The following is a 13,900-nucleotide window of genomic DNA, read 5'->3' on the forward strand; positions in this document are numbered from 1 at the left end:
TTCAGCACCTCCAGAGCTGAAGAACTCCAACTCTTCAGTCTCATGTATCACACACAGATCTAAAGTTCTAGAGAGCTACCATATCACACAAGAAAAAGCAAAATACCTCAAAATTTAGAAAAAAAAACAACCAAAGCCAGGGACAAATATGACTGTTCTAGGAGCTTACAATCTAGACCCTAATTTCTGTATCTAAGAGCAATTTCCAAATAAAAGTTATTTCCCCAAACAAAAACATTTAACAATCAAAACTTACAGTCAAATCATCTCCCACATAATGTGAGTAAAACCTACTATAAATGGTAACAGTATACAGACAGAGAAAAAAGAAAACAAAAGGCTCTCTAGTTTTAGCTTCTCTCTGGTGTCACCCAATCAGTTGACTAGAATCTGCTGGCTGTAAATTGAGGATTCTTTTTCAAGAGGATTCACTTTTCTCTATTCTCTAGACCTGCTCCACCAACATCTCTGCCATCTCCTCAGCCTTCTCATATCTTTTCACTCTACCCTGGACTCCATTATTTAGATTCTGAAGATGAGTCAGAGCTCTTTCCTCCAAGCCTGCCACTTTTATTAGGATGACCATTTTATTTGAATAACCATTTTGACCAGCTTCCATAATTTGCTCTTATTTAGCATGTAATAATTTCCCAGCTTAAAGATGTGGGAGAAGAAGACACAATATCCGCCCACATCTCAGTGATGATTATAGGCAGAAATTGCTCAAAATCTTCTTAAGGCTCTAGCAGTTCAGCTTCCTTAGGTCTGTCAACACAATGATGTTCACGGGCCACATTTTTTCCTGCTACTTCAGAACCACAGTATGAACAGAGAAGCCCAGAACTTTATTTTCTTATCTAGTTAATTATTACAAACTTTGCTACTACTGCTTAATAAAATTGTGATTGTGGGTGGACCAATTAGCTCAAGCTATTTCTACTTTAATCACAAGAATATTTGCCTTCTGAAATGTGCCACCAAAAGAGCAGATAGAGGAGACAGAAGCAATCACTGTGTAGACTTACTCCCATGGTCACCTAACAAGAAGCATTCATTACACAGCTAGTGAGCAAACCCAATATCCTGTTCCATTCACTATCCTCACCACTCCAACACTCATTCCAACAAGCTTACATGCAATATGCAAATGTCTAACAACTAAGATGTCTGACCTACATAATTGCTCAGTTATCAAATTCTTCTTAACCTCACATAATTCACTGGTCTATATCCAGGTGGTACACTTCACCAGTGGCCTATCAGTCCAAAATTCTATAAGGATGTGTAACTATTAAATCTCCAAATAAAAATCCTGAAAAGTATTCAGAAAAGGCTGATCAGATATGTTTATGAAATCAAGCCAAGACAGCTGCAGAGGGAAGACAAATTTAAAAACAAAAAGCCCAGCTGTCTCTTAAAATAGAAATTCAGGGGGTGCCTGGGCAGCTCAGTCAGTTAAGCATCTGACTCTTGATTTTGTCTCAGGTCATCATCTCGGCAGTGTGTAAGTTTGAGCCCCTCCTCGGGCTGTATGCTGACAGTATGGAGCCTGCTTGGGATCCTCTCTCCAACCCTCCTCCACTTGCGCTCTCTCTCAACATCAATATATTTTTTTTTTAATTAAAATAGAAATTCAGAACAACCAATCAAAATGGTGCCTTTAAAAGAACTAGGCTGAATAAAAGACCTGAGATCTCTCCCACATGTATATATCATGTACTCACCCTCACTTTCTGCAGTTTTTATTCAACCAAGGCAGACAAAGCCATTGACTGCACCATGTTCCTCCAAGTCACCTAGGCCAGATAGCTAATTGCTCAACAGCATCAGGAATGAGGTTTGCAGACAAATGCAAACAATTTATAAATTGGCCCCACATAAATGTTAAGAATCATAAGGTAAAGTTAGCATTAATTAACATTCAATTTAGTATTCCTAATATTAAACAAGGTATATTACTAAATAGCACAAATATTTCCAAAAAGTTAAGTTTGAAAGATCTGTCAACCATCCTCAATTTCAGACAGCCTATGCAATAAACATGCTTTACATGATAGTCTAGTGTACTATTTGAGGAATGCTTAATGAAGAAAAAATCTCAGACTAAGAGTAAATAAAAATTAAATGACTATTTAAGTTCAAGTGAAAATGTCTTTTCATGAACTTTTTAATATAATAAATCTACTGAGAACTGGGGTAAAAAGAACCATAAAATATCTTTGAGCAAGTAATTCCATTTTTGAAAAATAAACTCTCAAGTTAAAACCAAATTATGGTAGACCCATTCCTTGAAGTACTGTGCAGCTGTAAGAAATTATTTTTAGGAAGTTAGTAGCAATATGGAACCGTGGTCAAGAGTGAAAAAGCTGGAATCAAAAATACTACTATGTACTATCATTTGAGGGTGGAAAAAACAGAATGTAATAAAGATTTACAAGCGTTTGCACTAATAAGACTGTTAAGTACTTTTTCTCTTCTCCCAATATTATAAAAAAAAAAAAAAGTTTATGATAGGCACAGGACCATTAAAAAAAAAAAAAAGTAACACACAAGAGATGTCATTTCTCAAGTAAGCTCCAAAAAAACAAACATGATAAATTCAGATTAAGATCCTGGATATTTTGATACCCCCACCAAAAAAAGTCCTCAGTATTTTGAAATAAACTTTATATACAGATCAAATACAATTAAGAAAATAAAGGATTACATATTTTATATTTGTGATATAAGAACTTTCACTAATATATCTCTTGAAATAGCAAAGTGTTTGTAAAACTTGACCAACATAAATGTAAACTAGAGGGGTGCCTGGGCGGCTCAGTCGGCTGAGCATCCAACTTTGGCTCAGGGCATGATCTCACAGTTCTGGGTTCAAGCCCTGCATCGGGCTCTGTGCTGACAGCTAGCTCAGAGCCTGGAGTCTGTTTCAGAGTCTGTATCTCCCTCTCTCTCTCTGACCCTCCCCTGCTCATACTGTCTCTCTCTCTCAGAAATAAATAAAAAACATTAAAAAAAATTTTAATGCAAACTAGAAATTTTAAAAGAAAAGAATATAGGGGTGCCTGGGTGGCACAGTCAGTTAAGCAACCGACTCTTGGTTTTGGGTCAGGTCATGATTTCAAAGTATCATGGGTTTGAGGCTCTCATGGGCTCCATGCTGACAGAGGGGAGTCTCCTTGGGATTCTCTGATTCCCACTCTCTCTGCTCCTGCCCCATTCACACTATTTCTGTCTTTCTCAAAGTGAACAGATGAATTTAAAAAAAAAAAAAAAAAGAAAGAAAAGAATATCAACTTTTGAGACATTTCCAAGTAAATGATACTTAGGCCAAAAAAAAAAAATCCTTTAAAATTTGTTAACTTCTAGAGGCACCGGGGTGGCTCAGTCAGTTAAACGTCCCACTTCAGCTTAGGTCATGATCTCGCAGTTTTTTGAGTTCAAGCCCCTTGTCCAGCTCTGTGTTGAGAGCCCTTCTCTCTCTGTCCCTCTGCCCCTCATACTTTGTCTCTCTCTCTCTCTCTCTCAAAAATAAACATTAAAAAAATAATAAAATATATTAACTTCTAGAGTTTTTTTTAAGTCAACTTTCAAATAAGAACTGAAAACCAAAAAGCTTCTCCAAATCCTCTTCTTTTGAATTACAATGCAACTTTCCAAATGCCACTAAAGAAAAAGACCTGATGATGATTTGCACATTTGAAGAACCAAGTGATGATACCATATCAATCAGCCTAACATATGCATCTGACTTGTAGGAAACCAATTTATAGAATTCAAAATATAACCCAACACCAAATTGTATTTTTCAGTTTTCAATACAAGTGTCTCTCGGACATATTCAACCACATTTGTACCAGCCCGCTTCCACCCACAGAAAGTCCTAAATCACTGACATTTAAATTGTCACTATCAACACAATTACTTATCAAATTACCTCATGCTATTTTATTCCACTTGAGGCTTAGAGTGCCTCTTCTTCATTGCCCCTAAGGCAGTTAATAACAATCAGATGGAGACAAGCACAGTACACTCCACCAGACTGTAATCTAGAACTTTCCCACCACAGTGATTTTCAACCTCAATAAAATCTGTAGCATTTATCAACCACAAACTTTAAATTTTACTACCTTCTCAAATACAGGAACATAGGAAGACACATGAGGTTTGATTATTTCGGCTTCCCAATCTTCATCTCCCATGGTGGCTCCAGTTCTATTTTTATCTAAATTTTTTCTTAAAAAAAATGCACATTTGGCCTCTATTAGATCAGAATCATATATTTAATAACATAAACTATCACACTTTCACATACGCCCCCCAAAACTACTGAAATAGCTGATCTTCCCCAAAACTGTTAGCAAAAACGGAGTTTTGTTTCTTACCTTACATACACCCTTTTTCATCTTTAAAAGTGATTTGAACCACTTAGTCACTCTTGTAATCACCATGTCCCTACTGGGCTTTTCCCCAAAATCTGTTCATTGAATTTATCCTCTCCTTCCAAGGGTCCCCCAAACGGCTTACTGGATCTTAAGGGCAAGGGAAATTTTTCAACTACTACTCAAAGTTTCTCTCTTTGCACACCTCCCTTCAAAGGTAAAGATGTTTGGTTTGTAGCTTTTGATAGTTTACTGGGAGAGAGGTAGCCGGGGCCAGGGCCTTCAGGCTTGGCGGCGCAGGGGACATGGGTTAGGTGGCTCAAATCCTTTCAACAATGGACAACTCCTTACTCCAAGAGGCAATTGTACACTAGTGATACTACAGCCACTCTTGTTCAGAGAAAAAGCCACACAGGAGCTGGGCCAAGAGGCTTCGTTGCCTTCTCTACAGGCCTTGAGCCCTACAGGCATCCGCCGGGCTTTAAGACCTACACCGGCAGGAGAAAGAAAAGCCCCAAAGGACGACTACAAGGCCTACCTCCCTATCCATACTTCATCTGGACCAAATTCTGGCTACCGGGAAACCCACAGCAGCCAGTGGAGGCCCGCACCAGGAGGAAAGTCGCCAGCCCACTCACCTCTCCGCTGCTGCTCTCCCGGTGTCCTCGCAGGCGCGGACGCCGCCGCTTAAACGGCTGCACGTGCAGGACGCCGCTGACTGCGTCAGGTGCGCAGCTTCAACAACAAAATGGCACCAGGCAACGAGGGCCGCCAGCCAATCAGCGCTCAGAGAGCCGGTGTTGCCCCGCCCCATCTCCAGGCGTGCGTTCCCTATTTGCTCACATTTGAAGTCGCTAAGGACAGATCCACTATCTTCTTCACACAGTGGCCCGTTAGGCCTGGGGATACACGAATGGCCACGAACTACTTGTCTCTAGATTCTTGGGGCGGGGGCAGTTCTCAATGTGCAGATGCCTTACATTTTCTCAGTGCTAGTACTGCAAGCCAAAGATGTCCACCTCCCTTTTTATAATACCAAAAGTAAAAGGGAAGATGGGTAATGCCCTGCCTCCAACCTCTTTAGCTTTCTCTTCCTGCTTTCTTACTATAGTCCGTGGCAGTTGGTCCCTCTGGTTCTTTATTTCTGAGGTGCTTGCGTCACAACTGGGGATTCCTGCTGCCTCAGCACGTGGCTTAGGACTGTGGAGCTGGCACATTTCCTTTCCCTCCCCATGACAGCTGGGATGAGGGTCTGTCCCGCCTTAGCCAGGACGTTAAAGAAAGAGACAGAGAGACAGAGAGACAGAGAGAAAAGAAAAAGCCTTTTCTATAGAGTTGAGGGTGCACCTCTTCGGGAAAGAGATGCCCTCTGAGGCAGAAGGAAGGAAATTATGATAAAGTAGGTTCATTCATCTAGGCTTGGATTTATGGTCCACCTATTTGTATCCCTAGGGGTACTAGCCAAACCTAAGAGTGACCAAGGATCATTTCCGTGCTTAATGCTCTGACCAACCAGATATTCTTGTTTTACCTCACCAAAAAGTAAATTCCTCAATATTTTACCTTTCAACCAAAAAGCGTAACAACCGCTTTAAAAATAGTTTTCATAATTTTCTGTTATCTGAATCTTTGAAGAAATTTCTAAGTATTTCATGCAGTAATATAAATCCCAGCATAGTCTGACACTCAGGTATAAAGGATTAGGCACTTAATGAGTTGAACTTAACTTGATAATTTCATCTTTAGAACCACCATTATTGTTTCTGTCTCTTCCACCAAGAATATGTCATTATTTACCTAGTTAGTGCTATTTTCAAGGTGAATTATTTTTAAAAGATTATAGTTAACAAAGATCAGGGGCACCTGGGTGGCTCAGTCGGTTAAGCATCCAGCTTTGGCTCAGGTCATGATCTCATGGTTTCTGGGTTTGAGCCCCATATTGGACTCTGTGCTGACAGCTCAGAGCCTAGAGCCGGCTTCAGGTTCTGGGTTGTGTGTCTCTCTCTTTCTGCCCCTCCACTATTTGCACACACACTCTCTCTCTCTCTTAAAAATTTTGAATTAAAAAAAAAAAACAGATCAAACCAGAATATATTGAACTGTCATTTTTAATAATCTCTATTTTTTAATGCTTATTTATTTCTTTTGAGAGGAGAAGGTCAGAGAGAGGAGAGAGAGAATCCCAAGGAAGCTCCACACTCAGCGTGGAACTTGACTCAGCGATTGATCTCACAACCAGAAGATCATGATCCTACCAAAACCAAAACAACTGAGCCACCCAGACACCCCAACAATTTCTATTTTGAAACCAGATTTTCACATCATGTCCTTGAAAAGGCAAGTACCTTAAATCACTGTGTGTATATGGGAGAGCCACCAATACTTCTGGTGCTCTGAATCTGTAAACAGGGGTCCTCTGAGGTATTTTAACTCACTTTGAATTGAATGTTATTCTTTCAAGACTTTTTGTGTCATGGGAAAATATTAAGGGAAAAGAGCAAGGTATGAAATTGTGTAGATGGAACGATAATCAAGTAGATTCTTTTTTAGGTATAGAAAACTTGGAGAAATTTTCTAAAATGAATAACTTTTTTCACAACAGAGTTAAGAAAATAACTTTTTTTTTAAAATATTTTTATTTATTTCTAGGATAGAGAGAGACAGTGTGAACAGGGGAGGGTCAGAGAGAGAGGGAGATACAGACTCTGAAACAGGCTCCAGGCTCTGAGCTGGCTGTCAGCACAGAGCCCGATGCGGGGCTCGAACCCACACACTGTGAGATCATGACCTAAGCGAAAGTCGGACGCTTAACCGACTAAGCCACCCAGGCGCCCCAAGAAAATAACTTTTTAAAATCTGTGTGTTGTTGATGTACACCATTAGTTCCAGATGTACGATATAGTGATTCAACAAGTTTATGCATTATGCTGTGTTCACCACATAGCTACTGTCACCATAGGTCCCTATTACAATATCATTGACTATATTCCTTATGCTGTGCTTTTAATTCCTGTGACTTATTCATTCCATAGCTGGAAACCTGTTATCATCCATTCCCTTTTACCCTTTTGATTCATCTCTTCAACCCCTTCCTTTATGGCAACCATCAGTTTGTACTTTGTATTTATAGATCTGATTCAGTTTTTTTTAGACTCTATATATGAGTGAAATCATATGTAGATGATATGTAAAGACAAATAAAATATTTTTCTTTCTCAATCTGACTTATTTCACTTACCACAATACTCTCTAGGTCTATCCATGTTGGGCCAAATGCCACAATCTCATACTTTTTCATGGCTAGGTAGTATTCCACTGTGCATATATACTACATCTTTCTTATCCATTTGTCTATCAGTGGACACTTAGGTTGCTTCCATATCTTGGCTACTTTAATAATGCTGCAATAAACAGAGAGATGCATACAGCTTTATGAATTAGTGTTTTCATTTTCTCTGGGTTTAAGAAAACACTTAGCCAACAATTTCTGCTATTCAGTTTTAGTTTGCTATTTGTTTCAGATATTGCAATGAAACATTCTATATAATTTTTGAGAGCTAGCTTTGATTCAGAAAAAGCAAATTCTAATAAAAACTGAAGTTCAATATTAAGGAAAGGGAAAATAAGCAATGGGTGAAAATAATAAAATTCAAAAATTTAACATAAACAGTGAAAAAGAAGACAAACACAATTAAGTAAATACTTGCTCTGTGATGTATGTGCCAAGAAAGTAAAGCCAGTATGGGTATCTACCATATTTTGAAAGCTCACATTCTGCCACTTTGCTTTTATGAAAGACCTACACTAGGGCCTTTTTTCATAAGAGAAAACTCCAAGGAGGATTTCTACTTTTACAAAAAAGCAAAAGCAAAAATAGCATTCAGTGTTTTTTCTGCAGCAATGCCTTCCAAAGGCAGCATGACCTGGAGCAGGACATGGCACTAAGCTCCTTCCCCAAGAACTAAGCGTGTCAGCATCAAGCCACTATCGCTCTGAACTGTGTCTATGAGCATCTGTGCTTTAACTCAATTTGTTTTGCCATCTGTTAGTAAGATGTGTCCTAAATTAACAGAAAAGCCTAAGAGAGGTCATTTTTTCTGGTCTGAGAAGGCTCATAAACTTTTTCATATAAATTAATAGTAATTGCTTCTTCACATTACACCATTGTGACTTATGAAAGGTTTCATAACAACGCTCCACTTTCAGATAGTGGGGGAGACCTATATGTTTTATATTCTGGTTCCCTATGACAGATCTTAAATTAGTGATGCTAATAAATTGCAACACAGGGAAAACGCAGGAATTAATTTAGTTTATTAAATAGGCTTTAACTGAACACCTCATGTGTGCTATGCTAAGTGCTTCAAATAAAATTAGCCAATTACTTGGGGCACCTGGGTGGCTCAGTCTGTTAAGCACCCCACTTTGGCTCAGGTCATGATCTCACGGTTCATGGGTTCGAGCCCTGCATCGGGCTCTGTGCTGACAGCCAGCTCAGAGCCTGGAGCCTGTTTCAGATTCTGTGTCTCCTTCTCTCTCTGACCCTCCCCTGCTCATGCTGTCTCTCTCTCTTTCTCTCTCTCTCTCTCAGAAATAAATAAAACATAAAAAAAGAATTAGCCAATTTCTCAAGGAGCAGTCTAGGAAAAAGAATGGTGTGGTTAATGGAATACAAAACCTTAAGATTTCTGGGGTGCCTGGGCAGCTCAGTTGATCGGGCATCCAACTCTTGATCTCAGCTCAGGTCTTGATCTCAGAATCATGAGTTCAAGTCCTGCTTTGGACTTTAAAAAAAAATCTAAAACCTTAGTATTTCTGTCATAGAAGATTCACAGTAAAGTTTATATATAGTTTATCCAAATTCTCTATATCCCATATAATAAGGTAGGATGAGGTTCCTCAAAATGTTTCATAGTTTAGAGTCAAAGTTTGCAGTTAAGATCCTTTACACTTTAGAAAGAGGCATTACATTTTCCAAAGTAATGTAGATAAAGAGAACTGATATCTTAGACTTTTTATCTTTTCAGTATTATCTCATTATTCAAATAATGATTTTTTAATTGATGTACACTGTGTCTAGTATCACGTCAAGGCTGTTAAATTTTTCTTTTAATCTTTCAGTAGGGTAAACATGGGTCACCTCAAATGGGGAAGAAGATATATTCATTCCTATGTACTAAAAATACTTGAGAATCTCTTACTATACACATAACCATAAAAAATTTTTAATGAATATTACACGTTGGAGCTCTGTAAATAAACACAAAATGGAAGATGGGGAGGTTCATAGTGTCTCCAAGATACTATGGTACTAGTAACAGATCTAAGGAAGAAAGTCACCAAAGAGGGGATTTCAGCATACCAAGCAAGGTTCAAAGAGATGAAAATCTCTATTTTTCCAATGATGATTAAGGGAATATTTACCAACGTGTAGTACACATACCACTGATTTTAGGCAATTCATGGACAGTTTTCATTTTAAAGTATATTTTAATGTTTTAGAAAACTAAGAATCATTTCAAACCTAAGATTTCAGAAATATAGTTGCTTAGAATGAGACTAAACAGTTAAGTTCAAAAAAGTTTATTCAATTAAAGAAAAAGTAAATATTAATGGTATGCAGGAACAGCGAAAATCATGAAGGTAGTATTCAAAGGTTTGGGAAACATTGGTGCAAATGGAAAAGACTTTGGATATAGGGACTGGTCACTAGCCAGGTTTTCTCCATTATGAGGTAAAGATATTTCATCACAACCTGTTCTGATTCTATGCTCACTTAGCAACTTCCTAAATAATAGTTCAACTTCCCCAAGTATTTCAATACTAAGAAGGTGTAGTGGAAAAGACATATAAGCCTTACTTGCTCCTCATTATTAATGAATACATTGAGATTCTGGCTTAGAAATCAGTCTTGTTTAAATAGCTTTCCTGAAAGATTCTGACTGCAATCAACCAGACCTCCTAGATGTCCCTAAGTAGTTTTACAAGTGTATTTAATGAGAGCTAAAAGTGAATGAAGAATACAAGTCAAATACTGTGTACCTTGTACAATCCTTCCTAAGACTAAGGGGTCTTCTTGGCCCTTCACTGCAAAACAATGTTTCACCAGTGAATTATGGAATTTGGTAAACAGTCAGGAGGAAAGCATAGTATTACCAAAGTCTAGCTCTTTCCATTCTAACAAAGAAAGTTGGCTTTTCTGTGTCCCAAATGGCAAAGGAAATGCAATTTGTGAATGTCATCACTGTCAATCTTTCTTGGTCTAAGAGAGGGAAGTATTTCACCTCAAGAGAAGTAGTGGTCAGATGCAATCAGTGAACCTCGATCAGGGATAAATCTCTTTCTACCTACCCCTACTAAAATTAAAGACTTGGAGCTTTCAAGCAGGGAGGAAGAAATTAGTAGCAGTTGACTACAAAGTCAGTATCGGTAATCTCTACTTGTCCATTTATTAACTTTGTGAACTTGGGCAAGTAATTTAATCACTCTGTCTGTAAACTGGGGATAACCAGGGCCACCAGATATAATTGAGGTAGTTAGGCCCTACACAAAGGTACCAAGCCAAGAGGCAAGAAGGAGCTGAACTCAGCCTACATACCACTTACCAACCTATGCACTGTAGAGCTGAATATATCTACATAAGGTACCATTTTCTACTTCCTTCTATTTACATATTTTTGATGGTTTCTGTTTTCCTACTTGGTCACTGACTTACAAAAAGATTTTACTGAAAATATTTTTCCCTGAAATCTATGTTTTAGAATCGTTAATCTTTTATATGGTGCCTAATAAAAACACTTTGTTAATTCAGGACCTCACAAGGAATTATCTATACTTGCTTTTTCCACTTCCCCACCTTTCATTCCTGAACCCATTGCAATCTGGCTTTTACCCCATTGCTTTATCAATATTGCCAAGGTCAATAGCAACACTGACCTCCCTGTTTCTGAACCAACTGACAGCTTTCAATTCTTAGCCTAACAGGTCTTTTATTAGTCTTTGCCACTGTTGGCTACTTCTTTACAAAAATATTCTTTATATAACTGGATAACCATATGGAAAGAGATAAAATTGCACCCGTTCTTCACACAATATAACAGGATAAGAAATTCAAATGTAAAAACAACAAAACCATTAAATACTATAAGAAAACATTAGTGAATTCCTCTATACTTGGAAAAACATTCTACATACAATTCAAAATCCAGAAGCAATAATTTTATGTAGTGTGACTACATAAAGATTAAAAATGAATAAAACTTAATTTTTTTTTTCTTTTGGGGAGCCTAGGTGGCTCAGTCAGTTGAGCATCTGACTCTTGGCTTAGGCTCAGGTCAAGATCTCACAGCTCATGAATTCAAGCTCCACATGAGGCTCTGTGCTGACATTGCAAAGCCTGCTTGGGGTTCTCTCTCTCTCTCCTCTCCCATTCTCCCCCTCTCTCTGCCTCTCCATGTGCATGCTCTCTCTCTCAAAAATAAATAAACATTTTTTAACATTTTTTAAAATCCTTAAATTTTTTCTTTTATTTTTTTAATGTTTATTTATTTTGAGAGAGAGAGAGAGAGAGAGAGAGAGGAAGGAAGGAAGGGTGGGGAGAGTATCCCAAGCAGGATCCACACTGTCAGTGCAAAACCCAACACAAGGCCTGATCCCACAAACATGAGATCATGACCCGAGCCCAAATCAAGAGCCAGACACTCAACCAACTGAGCCACCCAGGCATCCCCAAAGATAAAATTTTTCATGACAAAAAATACATACCAAAGGCAAATGACAAATGCTAAATTGGGAAAAATTATTTTTAACATAATCCAAAAAAGGATTAATATCTATATTACAGATAGATGCTCAATTTCTTTCAAGAATGATGCAAATTAAACTACACTAAAATACAATTTTTCACAAATTAAAATGGCAAAGATTTTATAATGTACTCTATTAGAGAGGCAGCAAGGTAACAGTCACACTCATACATTGCTGTTGGTGATGCACTACATTCTAGTAGTGAGGAAAGGGAATTTGACAATATCTAGCAAAATTAGATGTGCATTTCCCCTTTGATTCAGTAGTTCTATTTCTGGATTTTATCTCAAATATACACCGTCAGTAAATATAAAAGGATGTGTATACAAAGTTATTAATTGCAGAACTAAAAGCTAAAGACTGGAAAATTCAAAAGTCCGTCATTGGCAGACTGAAACATCCACCCATGCAGGGTGGAATAATTTTCCCTTCTCCCCTTCTAGGTTCTTTGGCCATTGTAATAATTAGGTTGACATAAGCATGATTAACAAGAGGAAAAACAAGTTAAATCATATGTACATGAGCCCCATAAAAACATGAGATTCAAAGAAATAACCAAAGCAGGAGGCTTTTATTACCTTTTAGGCAAGCAATAAATCCATGAAGAATTGACAAAACAGGGGTGCCTGGGTGGCTCAGTCGGTTAAGCATCCAACTTAGGCTCAGGTCATGATCAAGCAGTTTGTGGGTTCAAGCCCTGTATCAGGCTCTGAGCTAAGAGCTCAGAGCCTGGAGTCTGCTTCGGATTCCGTGTCTCTCTCTTTCTCTAACCCTCTCCTGCTCGCACTCTCTCCCTCTCTCTCTCTCCCTCTCAAAATTAATGTTAATTTTTTTAATGTTTATTTATTTTTGAGAGAGAGAGCAGAGTAGGGGCAGAGAGAAAGGGAGACACAGAAGCCGAAACAGGTCCAAGCCCAAGCTGTCAGCACAGACCTGACACAGGGCTCAAACTTATGAACCAATCAACCAACCAACGGTGAGATCATGACCTGAGCTGAAGATGGACGCTCAACCAACTAAACCACCCAGGCGCCCCCCGAAAAAAGGTTTTTAAAGAATTGACAACACAAAAAGGTTTGGACTTAGGGTAGGAAACTGAAGAAATAACAAGTTTTGTTTACACAACCTTCTCAACCCTACATTCCATATCTCTGGTGATAAGGATGCCTTTCATCTTTCTGGTATGAGGGTAGAGAGAGAAGGGAAGGTGCTTAACCTTTCATAAGCTTTTGGTGACACAAAAGAGGCTCAGAGAGTCCTTCCTGCACCAGCTGTTTCTCAAGTACCTTTAATTCAAAATAATCAATATACAAAAGTGGCATAATTGGGAGTGGAACATCCTGCCCCTCTTCAGAGAACTCTGCAGCTATATTTAAAAAAAAAAAAAAAAAAGAGGATAATCTCTATATATTACTATGGAATGATCACTAGGATCTATTTTATTAGAAAAAGACAGGTTGAGTAGCATGTCTAGTATGCTAGCATTTACCTAAAAACAGATGCATTTGCTTATATTTTTTAAAAAATGGAAGGATAGACCAAAATTTGTAAAATTACTACTTATGACAAAGAAAAGAAGTAACAGGTTGAGAAGGATAAGAATATGTGCTAGACTTCCCTAAGCAAGTAGATTTGATTGTGAAATCATATGATTGTTACACAAAATTATAAAACAAAATTAAGTTACAATTTAAAAAGATCTTAAATCTAAACAA

General features: G+C 38.1%; 1 protein-coding gene across 8 annotated transcripts in view; it reads right to left on the reverse strand.

Annotated features, from left to right (window-relative positions):
* DDX4 (DEAD-box helicase 4) overlaps positions 1-5,083 on the reverse strand; it is a 75,158-nt gene extending 70,075 nt beyond the window's left edge. For all 8 annotated transcript variants that reach the window (XM_039244503.1, XM_039244502.1, XM_039244505.1 and 5 more), the window contains exons 1-2: positions 5,018-5,083; positions 4,128-4,233 (exon numbers count right to left, since the gene is read on the reverse strand). In XM_039244503.1, the coding sequence (XP_039100434.1) occupies positions 4,128-4,199 (72 nt within the window). In that variant the 5' untranslated portion in view covers positions 4,200-4,233; positions 5,018-5,083. The remainder of the gene's footprint in view (positions 1-4,127; positions 4,234-5,017) is intronic.
* Positions 5,084-13,900: the final 8,817 nt, after the last annotated feature.

Source organism: Hyaena hyaena, unplaced genomic scaffold (assembly GCF_003009895.1).
Source record: "Hyaena hyaena isolate Hyena2069 unplaced genomic scaffold, ASM300989v1 scaffold_241, whole genome shotgun sequence".
NCBI lineage: Eukaryota > Metazoa > Chordata > Mammalia > Carnivora > Hyaenidae > Hyaena > Hyaena hyaena.